The sequence below is a fragment of the Symphalangus syndactylus genome, chromosome 6, assembly GCF_028878055.3.
Source record: "Symphalangus syndactylus isolate Jambi chromosome 6, NHGRI_mSymSyn1-v2.1_pri, whole genome shotgun sequence".
Classification (NCBI taxonomy): domain Eukaryota; kingdom Metazoa; phylum Chordata; class Mammalia; order Primates; family Hylobatidae; genus Symphalangus; species Symphalangus syndactylus.
In genome coordinates, this window is record NC_072428.2 from 70,128,868 (window position 1) to 70,153,510 (window position 24,643).

General features: G+C 35.3%; 1 protein-coding gene and 1 pseudogene across 1 annotated transcript in view; one reads left to right on the top strand and one right to left on the bottom strand.

Annotated features, from left to right (window-relative positions):
* Positions 1–11,314, top strand: part of TYR (tyrosinase) — a 116,477-nt gene extending 105,163 nt beyond the window's left edge. The window contains exons 4-5 of the mRNA XM_055281345.2: positions 1,636–1,817; positions 10,966–11,314. Coding sequence (XP_055137320.1) covers positions 1,636–1,817; positions 10,966–11,192 — 409 coding nt within the window. The 3' untranslated portion in view covers positions 11,193–11,314. The remainder of the gene's footprint in view (positions 1–1,635; positions 1,818–10,965) is intronic.
* Positions 9,539–10,300, bottom strand: LOC129484103 (chromobox protein homolog 3-like; annotated as a pseudogene).
* Positions 11,315–24,643: the final 13,329 nt, after the last annotated feature.

Consider the following 24,643-nt stretch of genomic DNA (forward strand, 5'->3'; position numbering starts at 1 on the left):
ATAATTGAACTAATTGAGAAAGCATTTGGTATGCATGGACCAGATTTTTAGTGTTTATCAGTGGACTGCCAATTCCTCACTAAATTCACAACTGAAAACCAACTTTGACCCCAAGTAGTGCTTCAAGTTCAGATCCTCTAATAAACAAAATTGTTTTCTGTCATGGAAAAAATGATCACCATTTCTTCCATTTGGCTTCCTTGTTCTCTTCGTTACTGTGCTTCAAAATGTTGAAAATGGTTTTCTAAAATTGTATTCATTTTGTTTGAAGCATTATCACTTCTTTTTCAATACCACCTTTTCTACCATGTACAAACCTTTGACCTGCTAGCTTAAAATATACAGCTAAGTAACAATAGCTTACTTATTTAGTACTTTCACAAAAACTATCATGTTGGAAACAGGTAGGACAGATATTATTACTCTTATGTTAAGGATGAGGAGGCTAAGTCTCCATGTTCAGTGATTTGCTTAGAGTTATACAGCCAGATGAAAACACAGAGCTAGGCCTCAAGGAGAGTTCCCCAACTCCAGCTCTTGTGTCCTTTCTTCTATGTCATATGACTCGATAATGCAAAGCCATTCTCTTTGTCATATTGTTAATGGCTCACTATAAATTACCCTACAACTTGAGTTTCTACTCCATTCTTACTGGATTTTTTTCAATCCTTTAATTTTTTAGTTTTTGTTCCAGTCAAAGTTTTTAGTTGCATGAAACAGAAACTAACTGTGCCTGATTTAAGTAGGAAAAAATTTGCTGAGAGGCTATTGAGTAGCTCACAAAATCATGGAGCAGTAGGTTCAGAAACAGGTAAGAATAAGCAAGACGGGCATCAGCTAAGACAGCTGCCAAAACCATGCTATAGAACACGGGGCACTTCCTGGGCAATGGATTCTTTTGCTGGTACATCTGGCTTTGCTGCCCCTGAAAACTAAATATTGTTATATCAACTGCCACTGCCCATTTCTAGGATGGTTTCTGATTGTCCCTGCTTGTTTGTGTCACTATCTCCTGTTTCAAAGTCATGAATGAGTATGTCTGATTGGCAGAATATTTATCATATGGTCATATTCTAACTTTAGAAAAAGCCAGGAAACAAAGTTTAAGCATTTAAACCATTGTCATTGGAGGTAAGCTCTGTCTCCCATCAAGACTCATTAAGCCCACACTTAACCTATCACAACATGAATGTTTAAATCATTGAAAGCCTCCCACCAGTACCAAAAAAATGACCAAATTCCAGCACTGTTTCCAACTTAGTTTTATATGTTCTTTCTCTGGTCTTTCTTTGGGAATATATTTAATTTACAACTATGACTCAATTGTCACTCAACCAATAGTTACCTTTATTTTGTAGCATTCTGAAGGTTCAAAACTCAATGTGTAAGTTTTATTCACCTGCTAAGAAATTATTTTTTCAAAGCTAGCCTCAATATTTATTTTAAATTAGTGAACTTCAAGGCCTGAAAGAATAAACTGATACTTTACGAAATATTTTTGAAGTATAAAGAATATATTCAACATCTTTCCATGTCTCCAGATTTTAATATGTGCCTTATTTTACTTTAAAAATTTTCAAATGTTTCTTTTATCCACAATATGTTTCTTAGTCTGAATAACCCTTTCCTCTGCAGTATTTTTGAGCAGTGGCTCCGAAGGCACCGTCCTCTTCAAGAAGTTTATCCAGAAGCCAATGCACCCATTGGACATAACCGGGAATCCTACATGGTTCCTTTTATACCACTGTACAGAAACGGTGATTTCTTTATTTCATCCAAAGATCTGGGCTATGACTATAGCTATCTACAAGATTCAGGTAAAGTTTACTTTCTTTCAGAGGAATTGCTGAATCTAGTGTTACCAATTTATTTTGAGATAACACAAAACTTGATGCTTCGACAATGTTATTCCTGAACCCTTTAAATCCTGAAAGTGCATTATAATCCTTAATTTATTACCAGTTTATTAACACAGGAATCAAATTCTGAGGATCTTTAAAGTCATATTCATTTTGCTTAACATAGGCCATTTTGTACATGGCAACCATGGGAAGAGCAGTAGAATCAGAAGAACAAGAAGAAAAAAGGTTTTGAGACATGACTCAACTGACTGTAGTGTGATCTGGGGAAATTTGCTCTGCATCCCTGAATCTCAGGTTATTCACCTGAAATATTGGGACCAGAACACCTTAAAGAATTATTGAGAATGATACATTAATGAACCTAGTACAGTGTAACATAGGGTAAACATCCAGCAGTTTTGGAATCATTTTTGGAACTTTCTTGCTAGGGTTACCAAGAAAATTTGTAGGAATCTTGAACTTAAGTGTAGTTAATAATAATAGCTATTATAATGTTTATTGCTCTATGACGAAGATAGCAATATAAAACCCCAGGATTAGAATTAGATTTGGGCTCTAAATAATCTTCCTGCATAGAACCATGTCAGTATCTTCTTGACAAAATGAGGAACAGATAGTAGTGTTTCCTTCTACCTCAAAATCCACTACATGCATATTCTTTACATGTATTATTAATAAACCATATAGGAGGTAAGTTTTATTTTTCCAAGATAAAGGTGAGGACACTGATACCCAGAGAATTTAAGTGACTTTCTCAAAATCAAACACCAATAATGTGGAGAAGCAAGATTTCGATTCTAGGAGGTCCTCCTCATCTCACCACACTGTAATTCACTAACTCATGAGGGTTAATTATCAAAAACAGTGTGGCTTGTGGGTAGGAGGTATTTAACAAACATTGATATTTCATTGTATTCATTGATAATGAAACATAAATACATAAATAAATAAACAAATGAATGAAACTCAACCCGCTCACTCTTGTGCTCAAATCCAGTGATACATGACTGGCATAGTTTCATACCTGAAGAAGCTCCAGTGTGGAAGTAAGACAATTGTGCAAGGAAGTAAAAAACATCAGGCTGTGTTATGTGCAGTAAAAGAGTCATGAAGAAAATCCCACAGCAGTGCTAAAGAGAAAGCCATGACTTTTGAAGGGTTCAACCTAAAAAGAGAAAACGAGGCCTTGAGAATGAGCAAGCAGGTGGCAGATAGAAAAGGGCAGGGGGTATGCTAGGCAAAGAGAATAACAAGAACAGTAGAGGTGGAAAATGTACAGTATATTTATGAAATGCTGAATTATTCTATTTGAGTAGTATGAATAGTGGAAAAGGACATGAAGAAAATAAGTTGACCCAGTTTATAATAGTTAACACATACTAAGTATTTTTTATTAGCCAGGAACTCTTCTCAATGTGCCCCATGCATTACTTCCTTAAATCTTCATAATTACTCTATGAAGTAGATATCATTATTTATTTTTCTTTTTCATAGATGAGGAAACAGAGTCATAAAGAGTATAAATTGATTTTCCCAGGCCACTTACCTAGTATATGGTATAGTACATACACAATTTGGGGCTAACAGGAGAGCCTATAGGTTATCAACCTTGTTCTGATTATCCCTTTGAGGGATGATTAATTGAAAACATATGGGTTTAATTGAACTTTTCTGCTTTATCTGAAGACTATAGCCAATGGACAAAATGCTAACACAGCTGACAAAAGAGATCAGTTTTTGGAAAATCTTAAGATCACTAAGAACAGAGAAATTTGCGAAGAGTGGAGGTGTGTTAAGAGGAGCGGCTTCCTGTAAGTCTCAAGTAACATGCCTTCCATTTCTTCTATGAAAACCACAGTACATAAAAAAGGGAGCTTATTGGTAACTATTTTTCAAAGATTTTCCATTTAGGATTTTATGATTTAGTCTCTGTTTCCATTTCCAAAACATGCTAGACTTTCATGGGTTCATGCTTTTAAATATGGTATTGTTTCTGCCTGAATTCTGACTCTATTTCTCCATTTGTCAAATTCTCAGATATAAAAATCACTTTATACTTATAGTGATGTTTACTCACACCTTTCTCATAGTTACACAGTATTTTTTTCTGAGTATGAATCTGTCCTGGGTTTTATTCTTCCCCAAATCCCCAAGATCAGAATTTATCTTGCAAGCTTCTCCATTCTAACCATCACATTGTATCTGGTATGGACTGAAATCAATAAATCAATTTGAGTGCAAGTGGTATTTATCATGGTGTCATTTCTCTTAACTAATATAAGTGAAGTTTCCTAGAAAAATGCCACACCTCTTAATACTCAGGTCATTGTTGGACATTTATTTTAAAACACTATAAGTACTCTATCACGCCAGGTGTTTTTTTATGTGTCTGTACTGAGTTGTTTATTCTTTACATACACATTTATTGAATAACTACTTTGAATAAGACATTGCCTTAGATACTATGGATACAATGGTAAACAACATAGTCTCTATCTCCACAAAGTTTACAATGGAAGAGAAAGACCTTAACTGCTTGCTTAAAAACTCATTTATGTAGAGATATGTCTAACTCCAGGGGTCAATGAAGTGATATTTCAGATGACATCAATATGACAGGTAGCATTAACTAGTTGAAAAGGAGGACATGATTATGAATTTGGGCCATATTGTTAGAATAATGCAAGCCACTGATAAATTTTAAGCAGGTTATAATCAAATTTGAATTTTCAAAAGATTATTGCAGCTTCAGTATGCAGAAAAATTTTAGTAGTTGGAAAGCACATGCAGAAAGGCAGTGAAAATGCTATTATAAAAGTCTGAGGAAGAGGTAAAGGTAGTTTAAGTTGCATTGGTGGTGGCAGGAAGGGAGATAGAAAGCGTGATTAATTTGATATTATTTTGAAGGCAAAATTTACAGAACTTGGAAAATGATTTATATACCAGATGAAGGAGATTAGGAATGGCTTTGTGCTTTCTGGCCTGTGAAACTGATGAATGGTAATATAGTTCACTGATACAATAACAAGAAGAGCAAAGAAAGACCCAGAGGAAAACTTATGGTTTTGTTATACAGTGAAATGAAGTTATATGGGACGGCAAGGTAAATGTCTCTTGGGAAGTTGGATACACAGGCCTGAAACTCAAAAGTGGGGTCTGGCCCTCAGATCCAAATGCGAGAGACATCAGCATATAAATTGTTGACTCAGCTAATTTTTAAAACCCCATGGAGGGGTGACTTTTATTCTGTTTTACGGGGAAGTAAATTGAGACTCAGAAAGATAAAGTGATTAATTTTAAACTACAAAGTTAGTGTCAAATATTGAATCCAAAACTTCATCACTCCATCACTGCACAGAGAAGAGGGTTTTAACCCCTATATTGTCTTCTACACATATGCTCCACCTATTTGTTCCTTCCCTAGTGTCCAAATGGAACTTTTTGCTACAAAGGCAACAAAATTTCCTGGATGAGCCAGGGGAGAAGAGGCTCAATGAGTCAATTAGGGGCTTGAAGCTATTTATTTCCAATTAAATTCAAAGAAACAATTTATTTGAAATGCTTTAGAGTAATTTTCACACAGCTTTGAATTGACAAAGTTAATTTTAGAGAAGTTTGACTAAAATAAGCAGCAGCAGATACTTGGGAGGCTGAGGCAGGAGGTTCTCTTAAGCCCAGGAGTGTGAGGCCAGTTTGGGCAACACAGCAAGACTCATCTCTGAAAACAAAGCAAAACAAAATAAAACAAAACAAAATAGCTAAACTAAGTAACAGCAATTGCCTATTTTCTATTTTACGAATTTTTCCATATTATTGCTTCTGTTGTACTTTCAAGGAGTTTAAAATTTATCTCTATTCATAGCTAAATTTTAAGCTTACTAAAAAATTATTTAAAATTCCTTGGTATAATTTTGTTCAAGGGGATTATTAGTCATCATCCAGGTACTCATGTTTATAATTACTTAAGTGGTTTCTGTAAAAAGACAGCTGATATCTGCCATTTATCAAACTTTTTCTCTTATAATTGAATTTAGTGATTCTTTAGAAAATTGAGTAGCAGGTGATTTTCTTGTATGAATAACTAATTTACAAGGTGAGGCCAAAAATCTTTGGCAAAGAAGGGTTATGTCCTCAATGTTGTTGATAAATGTAATCTTACTTTCTACGTAGCAGAAAAACTCTCTGTTGAGGGCTTCCTTCTTCCCATACATTACAAAAGACCTGGAAATTTGGTTTCAAAAATGAGAAGGGAAAACAATGTTCACGGTAACTGCAGTGCCCCATTCTGCCAATGGAATTTGATGACACTTCTATCATTCATGAAATTGTTCAATAGCTCTGTTTGGCTGTGTATACCTGTGTGCATGCTGTTCCTTTCTGCCTAGGATGGATTGCCATCAACATTATATGCTCAGAATCTAATTCATTCTTTTACTCAGTGGGACAGTCTTCTGGGGTGCCTTCCCTGACTTCACAGAGATGTAGGAAGTCTTTTCTCCATGATCCCTTTGTATCTTCATCAGAACAACATTACTCTCAAAATGATTTGTTTGCCTGCCAGGTGCTGAGGGTGAAAAGGTAAATGAGACAGAGTGCCCCCCACCCCCCTGCCGACAGGTAGTATATCTCAATGAATATGTGATATTTTAATAAATGAATAGAAGAAAAATAAAACAAGTAAGACATAATACTTGCTCTTGAGAGTTTGTGACAAGCTTGAAAAATAAGACATATATGAATAGATGTAATTATAATAAATGGACATTTGTGCCAAATGTCACAAGGCAGCAAAGAAACTAGTTTGAGAATCCAGAAGACAGAATGGACCTGAGTCAGTAGTTGAAGCAAGTTTGGAAAGAAAAACTCATATTGTAAGCTGATTTAGTTGAAATATAGATGAAATTATCATTCTATCATGATAAGAGTCAACAGCAGTTGTAAATTGTTTTCTATATGGTAGACATTGTACCAAGGGCTATACATACATTGTCTAGTTTAATTGCTCCAGGCAGACTCCTGATTCATTAGAGTAATGGCCCCTAACTACTTCATGTGTTTGTTTTGTGAATAAATTGGCATGTTAATGCACTTTGGAAATGATAGAGCATAAAACAAAAATCTACATAATTATTCTGAAAAGAGTGGATGACAAGAAAAATAGGACTTCACATAGGGAAAGATGATCAAAAAATTACAGCATTGGGAAAGAACAGAAAGGTGCACTGTTGGGGCTCAAAAGCAGATGGCTTAGAAAGAAAGTCTAAATTTTAAAGATGTTGAGAAATAAAAGTGTTTCAAAGAGAGTCCCTTGGTGACAGTAAAAATTGAGACCACTTGGAATGAATTGAAGTGGAGCAATAATAAGAGAAGCTGGAGAACAGGACCGACATAGAAATAGTATTTAAAAGCTGTGAAAGCACTTGAGCCGAGCCTTTAACAAAAAAGAAAATATTTATTATGTAGCCTGTATGTATCCTGCCTTTTTTTGGACATTTTAAATATACTATCTATTGAAGCCACTAACAGCAATCTAAGCTAGGTATTGTAGTCCCATTTTCAAAATAATTTTAATATATATTAAAAACAGTAACTTTCAAGGTCCAGGGTTTACCCTGGATTATATAGTCCATGTTGGCTCACCAACAATCTGTCTATATTCTAGCTAGTCAGAAAGGAAAAGGTAAATGGTCAAAGATATATTTTTTTTCGTTTTAAGGGAACTTTCCCCAAAGTTATACATATATTTTTGCTCTAGACCTAAGTCACATAGCCGTGATTTGCTGCAAGGTGAGCCCAGGATGCACTCTCTTCTTTCTGCTATGTCAAAAAGTAAATTTATAGTATCTTCTGTGTATGTTCTACATACATATCTTCTATATACATTATAGAGGGCATCTTCTATAAAGGAATTGTTTTGTTAGAAAGAATCCGTTTGCTCTTACTGAACAGTTATTCAGTACAGACTTCCTCATTCACTCAAATCTTATAATCTCCTAAATAGATTCTATAGTTATATTTACATAAAATTTAAACATCTCTACTTAACTGTTACGTGCCTTAAATATGTATTTGATTGTGAGAATGAGATTTGTTTTTCATTAAAACAAACCTTTCCTTCCCATTCCACAGCTGCCATTCAGGGACATTCCTTCACCATATCTTCTGGGTCCAATAACACATTCAGTCATTCAGTAAACATGTTCATTCTCTCATATGTGTTTCAGACACTATACCAAATTATATCAATGATGAAAACATACTGTTGGCCTTCAAGGAGCCATTTTAATAGAAAAAATATTCATGTAATAGATAACTGGAATATAATGTGATGGGTGAGATAATAGAGGAAATGCTAAGCCAGTAACATATTGGATGCTATCTCTCCCCAGTGCCATGTTCTTGTGTGGTTTGAAGGAATATAAATAATCAGGAGGCTAAAGACTTTTCCTTGTTCAGAATTATTGTTAAAATACATGTGGTCAAAATCTGTTGTTGCTTTTTAAAGTAATATAAAACTATTGACCACTATTCACCTTTATTTACAATAAAGGAATCAATATACAATTGGATAACATTCTGATTACTACCAAGTTATTATTTTTCCTGGTTTCTGCTGAACCAGCAAATTGAATATTGAAAAGACTGAGTCTACATGTAAGGAATGAGTAAAGGTAAAGAACAAATATGCAAGTCAATACATTACAAAAGTTGTTCATCCATTTATGGCAGCAGATTCTAAACTGCCAAATCTCCAACCATCTGATTGGGTTCCTAAAGCCAAGTCTTAGACATCCCATGAATCATTACCTTTTAGTCAGTATAGCACAGGGATTTCACCTTTTTGTAAAGGAATGGCTTGCTAGAGGAATCTTTAAATGTCCCTTAAACTAAGGCTTGTTTAGATAATTAAAACACAGCAGGATCTGTCTAGTTCCCTCATCTGGTCGGGGAGGTCGTTGGTAGTAATAAAATTATTCCTTTTAGGAATTTTGCAAACAAACTGTTCATTTATATGACTAAAGGTGTAGATAGGGATTCTTATATGGCTGCTTTTAAATGATTCATTTAAATTGTCCAACTAATTATAGAATCATCTGTTTTATTTGAAACACATGGCTTCAGGAAAATTTTGAATTTAATTTGATGTGATTTATTTCTTAGGTTGCTCAGAATGATGGCATCTCAAAAACATGGGCTTACCCATGATTTTTGTTTGGTGAATGTTTAAAAACAACACAAAAAGCCATTTACGTACACATTTTATGCATACACACACACACACACCCACAAACCCAGAATGGTCCTTAGGCTAAACTTAAGTTCTGATTGAGTAATGACTATGGAAATTTTCCGCGACATTTAGAAATGCTGTTCTCCAATGTAGAGGAAATAATACATCATGATATCAAATGTTCTTTTATGATAAAGGAAGCAACTACAGAAAGCTTTTATTTGTTCAAAGTAACCAGTGGTATTGATGAAAAAAACACACACACACACACACCAAAAAAACCCAACTCTCCCAATACTACTTTTAAAATGAACATATCAAAACTGATTTTCATTAGAATGTAGTTATTTTTCCACACTAGTTAATTAAAAGCCAAGACCCAGATAGATATATAGATATATATCTATATATCTATATCTATATATATATATCACAATGCAAACAATTAAGCTTCATCATCTGGACAAGAATGTCAGCTTAGACTCTCTTTGTAAAAAGCAATTACAATGTCAAGACACTTCATATTTGCCTCTTTTGCCAGCACCAAGTCGGCCTGATGGGAATATTCCCATTTCGGGAGAAACATCCATTCTCCACTGCTGCCTGTGGCACCAATTATTCTTTCAGAATCAAGAGCTCTAGCGAAGCCTCTTGGTTTGTGGGCAGCATCTCTTTTCTTCTTTGATTTGCTGTCATTAGATTCATTGTCAGATAAAGAATTTCTTTCTTTTTGCACCTTTTTTTTTTTTTTTTTTACCAGCTTTCTGAGAATTAAGGAATGTTTCAATTAACTCTGGACAATCTAAATTTTCTGCGGGTTCCCAAGTACTGTCAACATCTGACGTCCCTTCCACTTCAAGAAATACTCCACCTTCCCTTTTGCTATAATTGGATCCAGTAGTTTTTCCACAAATTCTTCAGGCTCTGCCTCTGACTTTTTTTACCCTTTTCATTCTGTTTTCTTTTTTCCTCCCTTTTTAAAATTATTTTTATTTTTTGCTCTGTAGTTTCATTTAAGGCTTTTGGGGTTTTTTTGTTTGTTTTGGTTGTTGTTGTTTGATTTTGGAAGACCTGAAGGGCTATTATTCTTATATACATCCTCTCCCCTAAGTCCTGCCCCTCCAGGCTTTACTTTCAGCGACCTGAGGCCTATAAAGGCCAGGCCCCCGCCCTCCACCAGAGAGTGCAGGGTTCGTGGTCCGCGCATCTCCGAGGAGAAACAAAGGCTCAGAGTGCGGGCGCTCCAGGGTACCGCGGCACAGGGCCCACTCCTATGCCACTGCGGCCCGGTAACCAAGAGCGCCCCCCACCCCCGAAGCCTTGGGACAGAGGGACAGTGCCCATGCGCCAAAATCTGTTTCAAGATTTAAGACTGTGACCTCTGTGAATACAGAGATTGTTCAAATGCCCTGGGGTTCTTGGGAGGCTTCTAAGATTACTGAGCATTTGCCAACATTACTATTAATGTTTGTCAAATAATTAAAAGACTGGATTAGTGAATGGTTAATGATATAACAGTGTTCTAATGATCATCGGAATAGTTACAACATCCTTTTACAGAAAAAGATGGAAAAATCACAGCTAACATTTAATTGAGTACACACTATATACCAGGCTCTGAATCACTTACAGATGTTATCTATAAAATTCAAACATTCCAACAAAGGGGGTATTATTTTCCTACTTTTCTGATGAAGAAACTGAGGCTTTGGAGTATTAGGTATAACTTTCCCAAGCTCTTACAGCTAATAAGTAGTAGAGCTGGCCTTCAAACCCAGGTGTCTATTTCAAAGGACTGTGAAAGGATGAAGATGATGGTGATCGTAACAATGGTGGTAACAATAAAAACAATGGGATGTCTTTCTATTTCAGACCCAGACTCTTTCCAAGACTACATTAAGTCCTATTTGGAACAAGCCAGTCGGATCTGGTCATGGCTCCTTGGGGCAGCGATGGTAGGGGCCGCCCTCACTGCCCTGCTGGCAGTGCTTGTGAGCTTGCTGTGTCGTCACAAGAGAAAGCAGCTTCCTGAAGAAAAGCAGCCACTCCTCATGGAGAAAGAGGATTACCACAGCTTGTTGTATCAGAGCCATTTATAAAAGGCTTAGGCAATAGAGTAGGGCCAAAAAGCCTGACCTCACTCTAACTCAAAGTAATGTCCAGGTTCCCAGAGAATATCTGCTGGTATTTTTCTGTAAAAACCATTTGCAAAATTGTAACCTAATACAAAGTGTAGCCTTCTTCCAACTCAGGTGGAACACACCTGTCTTTGTCTTGCTGTTTTCACTCAGCCCTTTTAACATTTTCCCCTAAGCCCATATGTCTAAGGAAAGGATGCTATTTGGTAATGAGGAACTGTTATTTGTATCTGAATTAAAGTGCTCTTATTTTAAAAAATTGAAATAATTTTGATTTTTGCCTTCTGGTTATTTAAAGATATATATATATATATATATATATATATATATATATATATATATATATATGTTTTATTGGCCCCTTCTTTATTTTAATAAAACGGTGAAAAATCCACATTAACTGACTCCTTTAGGCTTCAGAAACACATTTTTATTTTCTTCAGAAAGGATGATATTCCCCTACATTTTACATTTCTGCTCCAAAATACATTATGGACTTCAAATAGAAAACAACCTTTAGCTCTTTCCTGTCATAGCTCTGACGATATTTTTTAAGGTCACTGAGAACAAGGGCCCAGCCTCTATAACACATCCAGCTAAGTGCCTTTCTCAAGATGTGTCCATTAAATATTTTAATGATGATAACTATATTAACATCTTTTCACCTTCTAAAAAGTATCTTATTAGAGAAAGTTTAAAATGCAATCAAACATTTGAAGTTTGAACAGTTATCTGAATATTAGCCTTTCTGTAGTTCTAGTAAAATAACTCATTTCCATTTTCCTCGCCTATTAAGATTTCAAATTAGAATGTTCAGATAATCCTACTACTTAAATTTTGGGGCCCTATTGATTTCCAAAAAAAGTACAATTGATATTACATTTGTATTATGGCTATGCATAGCATAAAAGACTAGGACCAGTGGGAAGAAGTTATAATGGGCCCATTTTAGTTCAATAAGGGGAAACATTGTTCAATACTCAGAGTTACAAAATCAAAATAGACATCTTTGGACAATAATAAGTGGTTACCACTGGAAGTCTTCACGTACTGGATTGGGTGGCTAATGTGAGTCTATATTATATTTATTTAAATTGGCTCAGGGTTCTCACCAATTCTCCCCACTGTAAAGCAAAGCTAACCATGCTCTATCAAAAGTCCCTATTACTCTTCCACATTATTTCAGCGGTTTTCACCATTCTTTCTTCCAGCCTTCCAACCAAATCAATTTACTTTGTCCAGGTGTTCCCAGTCTCTTCGGTTTCCTTATACCTAGCTGTGCTTGTCTGCTTAGGATTTTCAAATAGTATTTCAGTTTGACTACTTTTGTTTCCAGTGTCATCTTTGAACACCATACTTTCTCTGTCCCTTGTTGGCATATTAAAGGCAGACCTACTCAATCCAGGCTCCTAGATCTGGGTCTGGCATCTGAGTCCTACATCTCTGGGAAGGTAGTTAATATGAGACACACAGGATTTTATGGGGTACCTTTCAGTCACAAGATTCTATAACTACTAAAAGGTCTGCAGCATAGCATTCCGATAGTTTATAAATGCATTTAAAAATAAATTGGCTGAAAAATTTGAGCTCTTGAAAACACCTTTATCTGTATAAGACTGACCTGAAATCAAGACCACATAATTTTCAAATGATTATTTTTTATTTAGTCCCGTTTTAGATTTCAAAGAGAGGCAAATATCATCCCACTTTACACATGTCCTAACCACATATTTTGGTTAATTTTAAAATCTACAATAATTAAAAATTTACAATTATTTCTAAAGTTATCTTATTAATTATCAGAAATTCCTAACAGTTACTAAACTTGGTAATAGAGCAGCAGTCATCTTCTGACTCTCATTAGTTGTCAGACTTAAGCTAGCATGTCTAATTTCTGATACTGACTGCAGGAAAATCTGGCAAGAAGTGGGAAGTAGCTCACATGAACACAGTGGAAGTCTGTGGGAGGAAACGATAAATACCAGGGAGTATATCCTCAACTTAGTACATAACCAGCAAAAAAGACTTCAAGCAGATCATTAACAACGGTGTCTGAAGATCAGAGTCACTTATAGATGGGAATTGAAGCTAGTTAAATGAAGAGCAAGAAGGAAGGGGAAAGGAAATTTGCACAAGAGTCTGTAGAAGATTCTGAAGAAGAAATGGTGATTGGGGGCACTTTTAGTCACAGATCACACGTGTGGGTGGGTCTGCCTTACCTAACAGGGGCCAAGGTGTTGTGGACACTGCAAAATAACTATGTGTGGGTCACTTATCTAGGATTGATTTGAAGGCAAGATTTTAGTCCAGGGTGGCATGTTTAAATCATTTTTGCAACACATTTTGAATAAAAGTCCACCTAAGAAATTGTCATTGTTACTGAGAGGCAGCCATACAAAGTCATTTTTTTTCCTTTGTCACAGGCAATTCCCTCCATCACCGCACCTCAATATAGAACATCATTTTGTTTCTCTAGACGCTTGAGGTGTCTATTTGTATAAAAGCAGCATCTATGATGAAACCATCATCACTTTAATTCCATGGTTTTCTCAATATGGCATAGAAATTACATGACTGATATTTCAAACTGACAGTTCCATTAAATTATAATCAACATTATATTCTATGGCTTTGTTTTTTACTGAGACCTTTACAAATTGCTTCATTTGATGCTTCTGCTCTGATTATTTTCTATTGCTACATTATAAGCCACATTCTGTTGAAAAAAAAGAGAAATAAGCAGCTGCTACTCTTTTTTTAATCTTTCTGTGTTTTGTAAAAAAAAAAAAAAGATGTATTTTTAGTATCCAACCTTTCAAACAAGTCAAATACATAATTCTCCATCTGTAGAAATTACATTTGCAATTGGTATAAGTCATTTCAGCCAGTGTCTCCAGCAGGCTAACAGCTGGCATTAGTGGTGGATGTTTTTAGCTTTTTCCTTGTTTGTGTAGGCTTTGATTTTGTGGGATTTCTTTGTCATCATAAAAAAGGCCTTACTGGGGCCACCTATTGTGAGCTTGTTTCGGAGGACACGTCAATAGAACAAAGTTCCACTCCCCCTCTGATTAGATGCCTTCTGAAAGCTACTGAAATGCAAATGTGAAAAGAGTTTTGGTTTTTTAATAAACTTTTTATTGCTTATTTTCAAAATCATTTGCCATTTTGTACAATGTAATAAAAATTAAAATTGGCTATGGAAACCACTTAGACCTCAAGAGCTTTCAAATTGTTCAGCTATTTAAAACAATATGGGAAGAATTTAAGTATTTTTTTAAAGAAAGTCTTGCCAAAATTCTATATTGTTCACGTTTATCTTATTGTTTTATGAGTTTTCTTAATAGCAATGTAAGAAATTATTATGACTTCATGTTCATCTTCCAATTTTTATGTTTCATAATCATGATTATAAGGCATATTCTTATGACTTCTAGTTTTTCAATTAGAAATAAGTAACAAAGATGTTACAATTTAGTCAGTAGTTGTGATATTCAAAGAACTGTGCTAGGCACTTTCATGTATGTTAACTCATTTAATAATCGACATGTTACTAACATGAGACTAAGTACTATTCATATTGTCAAGGGAGGAAACTGGTTGAAATAGGGTAAACACCTTCCCAAGTTTACATGTCTGCTCAGTAGTTTAGGTAATTCATCTTGGATTTGAGTTTAGTTATTCCTAGGTGATTCTTATTATAAATTTAATTGTCATATTTTACTCAATTATGTTGAAGTGTAATAACCAACTCCTGTTACTAAACAGTTTTGATTTAGCTTTTGTCATCATTTTGTTTAATATTGTAATGCATATCTTGGTTCATATACCATTTTATTTATCTTAAGTTACTTTCCAGGAGTAGGTTCTCTGGGTCAAAGCACACGAATACTTTTATAACTTTTCTTTTTTTTTTTCTTTTTTTTTTTTTTATTATACTTTAGGGTTTTAGGGTACATGTGCAGGTTTGTTACATATGTATCCATGTGCCATGTTGATTTCCTGCACCCATTAATTCGTCATTTAGCATTAGGTGTATCTCCTAATGCTGTCCCTCCCCCCTCCCCCCACCCCACAACAGTCCCCGGAGCGTGATGTTCCCCTTCCTGTGTCCATGAGTTCTCATTGTTCAATTCCCACCTATGAGTGAGAACATGCGGTGTTTGGTTTTTTGTCCTTGCGATAGTTTACTGAGAATGATGTTTTCCAGTTTCATCCATGTCCCTACAAAGGACACGAACTCATCATTTTTTATGGCTGCATAGTATTCCATGGTGTATATGTGCCACATTTTCTTAATCCAGTCTATCGTTGTTGGACATTTGGGTTGGTTCCAACTCTTTGCTATTGTGAATAGTGCCGCAATAAACATACGTGTGCATGTGTCTTTATAGCAGCATGATTTATAGTCCTTTGGGTATATACCCAGTAATGGGATGGCTGGGTCAAATGGTATTTCTAGTTCTAGATCCCTGAGGAATCGCCACACTGACTTCCACAATGGTTGAACTAGTTTACAGTCCCACCAACAGTGTAAAAGTGTTCCTATTTCTCCACATCCTCTCCAGCACCTGTTGTTTCCTGATTTTTTAATGATGGCCATTCTAAGTGGTGTGAGATGGTATCTCACTGTGGTTTTGATTTGCATTTCTCTGATGGCCAGTGATGAGGAGCATTTCTTCATGTGTTTTTTGGCTGCATAAATGTCTTCTTTTGAGAAGTGTCTGTTCATGTCCTCTGCCCACTTTTTGATGGGGTTGTTTGTTTTTTTCTTGTAAATTTGTTTGAGTTCATTGTAGGTTCTGGATATTAGCCCTTTGTCAGATGAGTAGGTTGCAAAAATTTTCTCCCATTGTGTAGGTTGCCTGTTCACTCTGATGATAGTTTCTTTTGTTGTGCAGAAGCTCTTTAGTTTAATGAGATCCCATTTGTCGATTTTGGCTTTTGTTGCCATTGCTTTTGGTGTTTTAGACATGAAGTCCTTGCCCACGCCTATGTCCTGAATGGTATTGCCTAGGTTTTCTTGTAGGATTTAAAGACTTATATGTTAGACCTTTTATAACTTTTCTAATGGACTGCCACAGCGCTCTTGAAAAGGGTTGTGTGGACTTAAAAATGCAAAGAAAAGAGACTAAAAAAGGACATCAGAAAGAATAAATGAGAAAATTAAAAGGTAAAGAACTTAGAAGAAAGAAGACATGCTGCAGTTATCTTCAAGGGGAACTGAAGAGCCTTATTTAAGTTAGAGCCTTAACTTCATGTGAATTTAACATGGCATAGGCTGTGATATTAAGTGCATTAAAGATTTGAGAAAATTTTTAACATATGTGGGATCTCAAGTCAGACTCTATGAATTTGATTCCTGGTTCAATCTCTCACTAGCTGTATAACCTTGTGTGAGTTATCTTACCTCTGTGTGCCCCAGTTTTATCATTGTTAAAATGCATGTAATAATAGTACTTTCCTGAACATGTGAACATGTCCTGAAGAGTAAATCTAAAGCCTTTACAGTAGTGCATAAATATTCATTATTATTTCACAAGTTCTCATAGAGTATGTTAACTCACATGTTACCTGTTTTAAGAAAGAAGATAAAAATACAACCACACATTTTGTTTTTCAACAATAATTTTGCAAAACCATGAATAGTAATGTACCTATTTAATAAAATGATATTATGATAAATGTACTTTTAAGACACAGAAACATTTGGGGCCTAGAAATATTAATCACGCAAGTACATAGACTTCTAGCTCATAAACAAAAGTTGGCTATTAAAGCACCTATGATGTGGTACTGAGCTTGAACTTAATGCACATCCTAGGCCAACAGTCCCTAGCAGGATAAACTCCTCTGAGCCAGACAGTGTTGGTTCACTTTTAATCATTCACTCATTCATTCAGGGAACAAGTCTTTACAGAACACCTACTCTGTCTTGGCACTTTGCTAGAGATACAAACGTTAATAAGATTTAGTCTCTATTCACAGTGAAATCACAGTACTCTGATAAACAAGCCTATGAGCAAATCATTGCAAAATTATAAATACCATCATAAAGGAATATTCCATGTCTTATAGAAGTAATATAATTAATACTGCAGGTGTACAATCTCATCAGAGGAGCTATAGAAGATTTCAAAGAAAAGCTAATAATTGAATGGTATTCCCAGAAGTTCACCAGGTCGATGAGATGATCGATAATCTGAGCAAAATGATAACATGAGCAAAGGTAAGTGCTGACAAGTTATGGCTAATGGGCTAAATCCTGCCTGGCAGTTGTTTTTGTAAATGAAGCTTTATTGAAACACAGCCAAACTCATTCATTTACATTACATATCGTCTATTGATGTTTTAATGCTACAATGGTAGAGCTAAGTAGTTGCAACAGCAACCATATTGCCCAAAGCCTACAGTATTTACTATCTTGCCTTTGATTGAAAAAGTCTGCTGTCCCCTGGCATAAACCAAATCAGAAAAATTCAGATTAGGTGAAGATAGATCAATGTAGATAAAAAATCATGAAAAAGAACTTCACCTTAACAATTGAGACAACAATAGTTGATTAGGGTTTTCGTTATTCTACTGTTTTGCCGGTTTAAAGTTATAAAGTGCTTTGGTGTAGATATGTAGATATAGATATAGTAACATAGACACACACTGAATTATATGAATAAGGTATGTGGGATTTAAAATATTTTTTCTGCCAGCAAATCTACAAATTTCCTAGATTTTTGTTTTATTGATCTTCTTTTTATTCCCTACTGTATTAGTCAATTTTCACGCTGCTGATACAGACATACCTGAGAGTTGGCAACTTACAAAAGAAAGAGGTTTAATTGGACTCACAGCTGCACGTGGCTGGGGAGGCCTCACAATCTTGGAGGAAGGCAAGGAGGAACAAATCACATCTTACATGGATGGTGGCAGGAAGAGAGAATTCGTGCAGGGAAACTCCACCTTATGAAGCCATCAGATCTCATGAGACTTATTCACTATCACGAGAACAGGATGGGAAAGACCTGCTTCCATGATTCAATTACCTCCCACCGGTCCCTCCCACAACACGTGGGAATTCAAGATGAGATTTGGGTGGGGACACAGCCAAACCATATCACTCACTGTTGCCATTAAGTGTCCTTCCTATGGAGCACCCATCTCTTTGGAAGCTCAGGAACCCAACCCTTGTGAAATTGCTGAGTTTTTATTTCACTAGTTTTCCTCATTCTTCCCTGTGTCTTCAACCCTTCCCATACTGTAGGGTCCTTAACACTTCAGCATTCAGGTATGCTTAACTTAAAAAAGAAAAATCACTCTCCATTAATAGCACATGAGCTAAAATAAGTTATGCACAGGTGAGAGTTTCTTTGACCAAGAAAGGCCAAAATAAAAAAAGCTGAGTTTCCACTCAGCTATTGCCCTATTTCTTTCTATAGCCATGCTTCTTAATAAGGCTGTTTATATTTGTGGTCTTTACTGTTATGTCTTTTACTGACTAGATAACGCACTTCAATTTGTTTTCTGTTCTGCCTCTCTATGGAAACTTTCCTTACCATGGTCACCAAAGGTGTCTATACTGACAAATTAGATGACATTTTTGGTACTCATTTAACTTGATTCCCTCTTCTACTTAAACACCCTTTCCTTATGGTTTCTGAACAGTAACTCACCTGTAGGTGTTTTCTTCCTTTCTGCTTTTTCCTTCTTGGCAATTCCAAAAGGTTCAACTCTTCTATCTCTAGATGTTGAAGGTTTTTTAGTTTGGGTTCTCTAAGGCAGATGTCTGCATGCAGGTGGTTTTTAGAAAGTGTTTGTAAAATTTGTTCTCACTCATAAGTAGGAGCTAAATAATGTGTACATATGGACGCAGAGTTTGGAATGATGGACAATGAGGAATCCACAGGGTTGAGGAGTGGGAGGAGGATGGACAATGGCAGGTTCCTTGGTGGGTACAATGCACATTGCTCATAGTAATGAATGCACTGAAGGCTCTGACTTCACCACGTTGAACTATGTCAATGTAGCAAAAATGGCACTTGTATTCCATGATTATAAATAAAAATTCAAATAAAGGAAACAATAAAAGAAGAAAAGGTAAAATGCTTGCAGAACTAATATCTCTAATGGCATAAGAGAAGTATGGAGTGAAAGGAAGAGAAAAAGCAATGTAGTAGAGGCTTCAGCCCACCCTATGGGGAGCTCTGCAGCTAGGAGAAATATGAATATATATACAAACATATAAACATACATATAAGCATATGGATAAACTTTTTATAAGAAATTTGTCTCACATAATTATAGGGGTTGACTAAACCAGTCTGAATTTTGTAGGACAAACAGTAAGGGAAGATAAGCTGACTGAAACTAGAACCTCAAGGACATGAGCTAATGCACAGGTGAGAGTTTCTTTGACAAAGAAACGCCAAAACCCTTTTTTAAAGACTTTCCAATGGATTAAGCTCCACATTTCAACTTAAATTGTAGATCTCTTGGGTTCACAATTCATTTTAGTCATCCCTAAACTTTCATTGTTGTTTTTCAGCATCAATGTATCAATAGCACTCAACAAGAGCCACTTCCTTTGAACTTCCCAAATCCCTAAATTATGTTACAGGTACATTCAATTCTTCTATAAGCCCATTCCAGTTAATACTGGTAAAGTTTTTAACAATTGCCCACTATAGCATGCTAGGAGCTATCCGTATTCCAACTACTACTAGTGATGGAGTTTTCATTGCCAATTAACTGGTGGATTATCCAGCAGCAAAATCTTATTTCAGAGAATGCCTCCTAAGACTACTTTTGGCACCAGTAGTCTTCAGGTTCCCCAGAAGTCTCAGGTGAGCCGACAGCTATCTGCAGCTGGGATGGTCTTTTAGAAGTGTCCCACATCAAACAAGGAGCTTCAGTATTTGTTTTCCCACATTGTCTAGTCATTGCATATGGGCTGCCCCAGGCAAGAGACTCAGGCCAGAGACTCCCTTCTGTGAGCACAGTTCTTGAAGAGAGACTCAGCTATGAGCAATCAGCAGCCAACGCTAACAGTAACTGGGGGAAATGAATGCTTTGGTCCTTAAGGAACAATCTGTTCAGTACAGCAGAGCATTCACTACATGTGGATGATCTTATCACTCTCATCTTTCCATTCTACTTCCTGCTTAAGTATTCTTTTCTAAAATTTCAGAATTGTTGATGACTCCCAAGCTTATATCTCTAGTCCAAGCTTCATCTTAGAGCTTCTGATTGATATATCTAATTGCTTATTTTAAAATTTACTTAAATATTTTACAGGAATTAAAACTGAACACGTCTAAAAGTGAACTCTTACTATCATCCTAAATATCAATTCTCAGTGAAATAATGCCTTTTGTAGCAACATGGACGGAGGTTATTATCCTAAGTGAAATAACTCAGAAACAAATCAAAAACCATATGCTCTCACTAATAAATGAGAGCTAAGCCATATGCTATACAAAGGCATACAGAGTGGTGTAATGGACATTTGAGACTCAGAAGGTGGGAGGATAGGAACAGGATGAGGGATAAAAAAGTTACCTGTTGGGTATAATGTATACTATTTGGGTGAGGGGTACACTTAAAACCCAGACTTCACCATTATACAATTTATCCATGTAACCAAAAACTACTTGTACCCCTAAAAATTATTGAAAAAAAATTAGTTTTTCATCCAAACTTCCACAACTTAATAAATGGCACCTGTACCCAGGTTATTTCTCATGCAATAAACTTGGAAGTCTTCTCTAATGTAGTTTCCCACACATCTAATCTATTTGCAGTAGTCCTATTTCTGCCTGCAATATGCAATGACTTTGGCGTGTCTCTACTTCATTCTAACACGCCCTCACTGTCATATCACAGCAATCTCTCTATTTCAGTTCTAGACTGTCATAATCTTCTGTTGTTAAAACTACTGCAATAGCCACTTAACTTAATTCTAATTCCCCCACTTGCCTTCTTCTAATCCACATAGCAATTAAAGTGACCACTTAAAAAGATGCTTATAACACTTCAGAAGCTAAATATTTCTCTCCAGCTAAATTCCAAATCCTCATCAAAGACCTCCTGTTTTAGCCCCTGCCTGCCTTTCCAGTTTTATTTCATGCTATTCTGCAACTTACTTTCAGTACTTTGGCAAGTAAATCCAATGAATCTGTTTCCACTAGATAATAAATTTCATGAAGATAAATTCTGCATTAATTTTGAGAAATTATATTCCCAATGTCTGGTCCATAGTAAGAATAGGATAAATATTAAATGGAAGAATGAAAGTGAAACTCATCAAAAATTAAATCTAAGCAAATAGAGAAAAGTAAAAACAGAATAAACATACTTTATGCTTAAAAAACAATAAGATCTAGCCCTCACTTCAGTATGTCAAGGACTTCCAAAAAGTGAAGATTGCTGATAGCTCTGAAAGAAGTCCAGGTTGCACTAAACCAGGTAATACTTCAACTAAAAGGAAATACAGAACGCAAACTGGTAAACATGGTGACACTGAGAAGTGGGAACTACTTATAGAAAAATCCTCAGTACAAGTTGAAGGCATGCTGATGTGATAAATCTTCCAGTGACTCTAAAAGATAATGTTCTTAGATGGAGATGGTGAACATTTCCATCACAGCTTCCATAGCGTGATAGATCATAAAGAAAAGTTATTAATAATAGGCAATACTGGAATAATTCATAAAAATAGCTTGGTTCAAAAAAAATATTTTCAGATATCACTGGATGAAACAGGAGTTGAAATTAGAATACCAGGCTAAGATATGTGGGGCTACAGAAGTAGCTAGAAAGAAGTTCTGGCCCTGAAGATGGTTTCAGCCTAGGAAGAAATATAAGAAATATTTATACTCCCAAGCTACAAAAATATGATAGATTTGGCTTAGGGCTATAGAAGAAGAGTTATGAAAGATGACAGATTTTATGGACTTAATACTTAGGGAGGATTTTATAATATGTGTCAAGATCTGGGTATTTTACATATTTGATCTCATTGCATTGTCACTAAAATTTTGTGAATTTATTATTATCTTCACTTGCAAGATAAAGAAACTGATATGCTAAGAGGCTTAGCAGCATGCCCAAAGTCATGCTGCCACTATGAAATTGAGATCCAAACCTACGGTTTAACTAAAAGTTCATAGATTTTCCAACATACCATGTTAGTATAGATTACCGCCAGGTGTGTGTGATTGTTTAATGTGTGTATATGTATCTGGTAGTAGCATCAAGGAAAAATCAAGGAAATAATTACATTTAAACTGATCTTTCTGGTTATTCAAATGACTGGTGTATCTTAAATCAAGGTTTGAAGACCAACGCCAAAAGAGTGGGTTGAGAATTTTAAGTTTATGTCCTTTGATAATAATGTAGCTTTTCTAGAAAAGAAACCCTGCTCTCCTGCCCGTCAAACAACTACAGGTCACTGGGGTGTGCATCTTGTAAAACTTCATTAAGGTACATACTTAGTTGATGCCTAAAAATATTTTGAGTGTAGGCACAGACATTAAGTAAAAAAGAAGACCATGAGCTATAGATATTAAAATTTTTATGAAAACCATTTTCAAGTACAGATGGAAAAACATTTTTTATTGCTAGTAGTCTAATGTTAGCAGTCTTGAATTTAATGCTGCTCTATATTAGAAAATGAATTAACTAGCTGGTGTTAAATTATCTCTAAAACTAGGGTGGTGGCTATGGAAGGAGAAAAGGACAGATGTGAGAAACCTCAAAATGAGAAAATTAAGAGGACTTAGTGACATAAATAATAGAGAGGAAAAATCAAAATTCACATTCAACTTGAAAGTCTGTTTTTTCCCTAAGTTTTCCTTTTTTTCTAACTGGACTAATAACTAGTCTTTTCTCTAACTAGACTATTACCTAATTTCTAAGTACTAAAATGTAATGTGTTGATCATATACATAATTAACTGTTTCCATTTAGTTTTTCTTCATAATATTTTTAAGGAAAACTATTAAGATTCTTTTTATGGTTCTGAGTACCCCTAACGATACTCAATATTTCCTATTAGGCATGGCTTTTAGGTATAACAACACAATGAGAATTACATTTAATTTACCAGTTACTGAGAACTTATTGAAAATCAGAAATTTTGCTAGAACTCAGGGGTGAAAAGATGATTAAGACTCTAAAACCATGTACTACTTTGAAGAAATGCACACTTACTGGAGGTGACAGGCAAGCTGATAAATACCTATGAAATTATAATGAAAATGTAATCACTTCTGAAAACTATTTTAAAAACACACTCTCATAAGTAAGTTCATAATATAGAAAAAATAACAAACTATCCATGGTTCACTACCTTATTTCTTCAGGTTGGCCCAATTTCTTTCATAATTATTATAATAGATGCCTTTCTATCTTTTCTACGTTAGACATAATTCAATCACTATTACTATATAATTGACATATCACTGTCATATACACACTGGACATGAGTATATTATTTCAATTTTAATGAAGAGGACACTTGAAGAACAGAGAACTTCCCAAAGTCACACAACTAGTAAAATGGAGAGACCAGGACTTTTAATCACACATTCCTGATTTTACATCCTCATCTTTGTGCTATCCATACTATTTCCTTGACTTACAAATTCATCTTTGTCTAATTAGTACAATTATTGTACTAATTAGACAATATTTGTACTAATAACAAATATTGTTATTAACAGCATTAGAATTTACTTTGTGACCCTAGACACCTTACATCTTATTGACTCATGTAACCCTCATTCTACAGATAAAAAATCTAAAGCTGATAATCATTTTTAAAACATCGTCCAAGGTAACAGAGCTCACATTGGTGCAGGCAGGATTTTAACTCAAGCAGTATGACTTTACATTTTAGAGAGTTTGTCTGAGAAGAAATTGTAACCACCACATTATATGGTCAGTTCTGGAATTCAATAGGTCCAGAAAGGTATCAATCTATAAAGTCAATTGAAAGAAATCATTAGCCATCATCTTGACAGAAACCTAAAAGCTCCTGGACAAGCAATTGAAGCAGCACCACTGTGTCATGTATTGACCTTAAAACTGCTGTCTCAGGTAACCTGTTTATTCTGAATTAAAAAAAAATAAAGACTGGAAGAAAAACTCGTCACTGGTAGTATATAAAACCATCATAAAGAACAGATGATGAGGTATATTCTATTTTTCCTAGGAATATAACCTGTTGTCTAGGTTAAGGTTGGAATTATGAGATTCAATGAAATAAGATAGATTGGAGAATGCAGAAAAGATTACTAAGACAAGAAAGAAGACTTAGGAAAAGCTAATTCTACCAACACAGATGACATCCACCACAATCCACTTTGGAAAAAGATGGGAGGAGATGGGTTGAGTAGAAAAATGAGGAGAGAAAAAAGCAA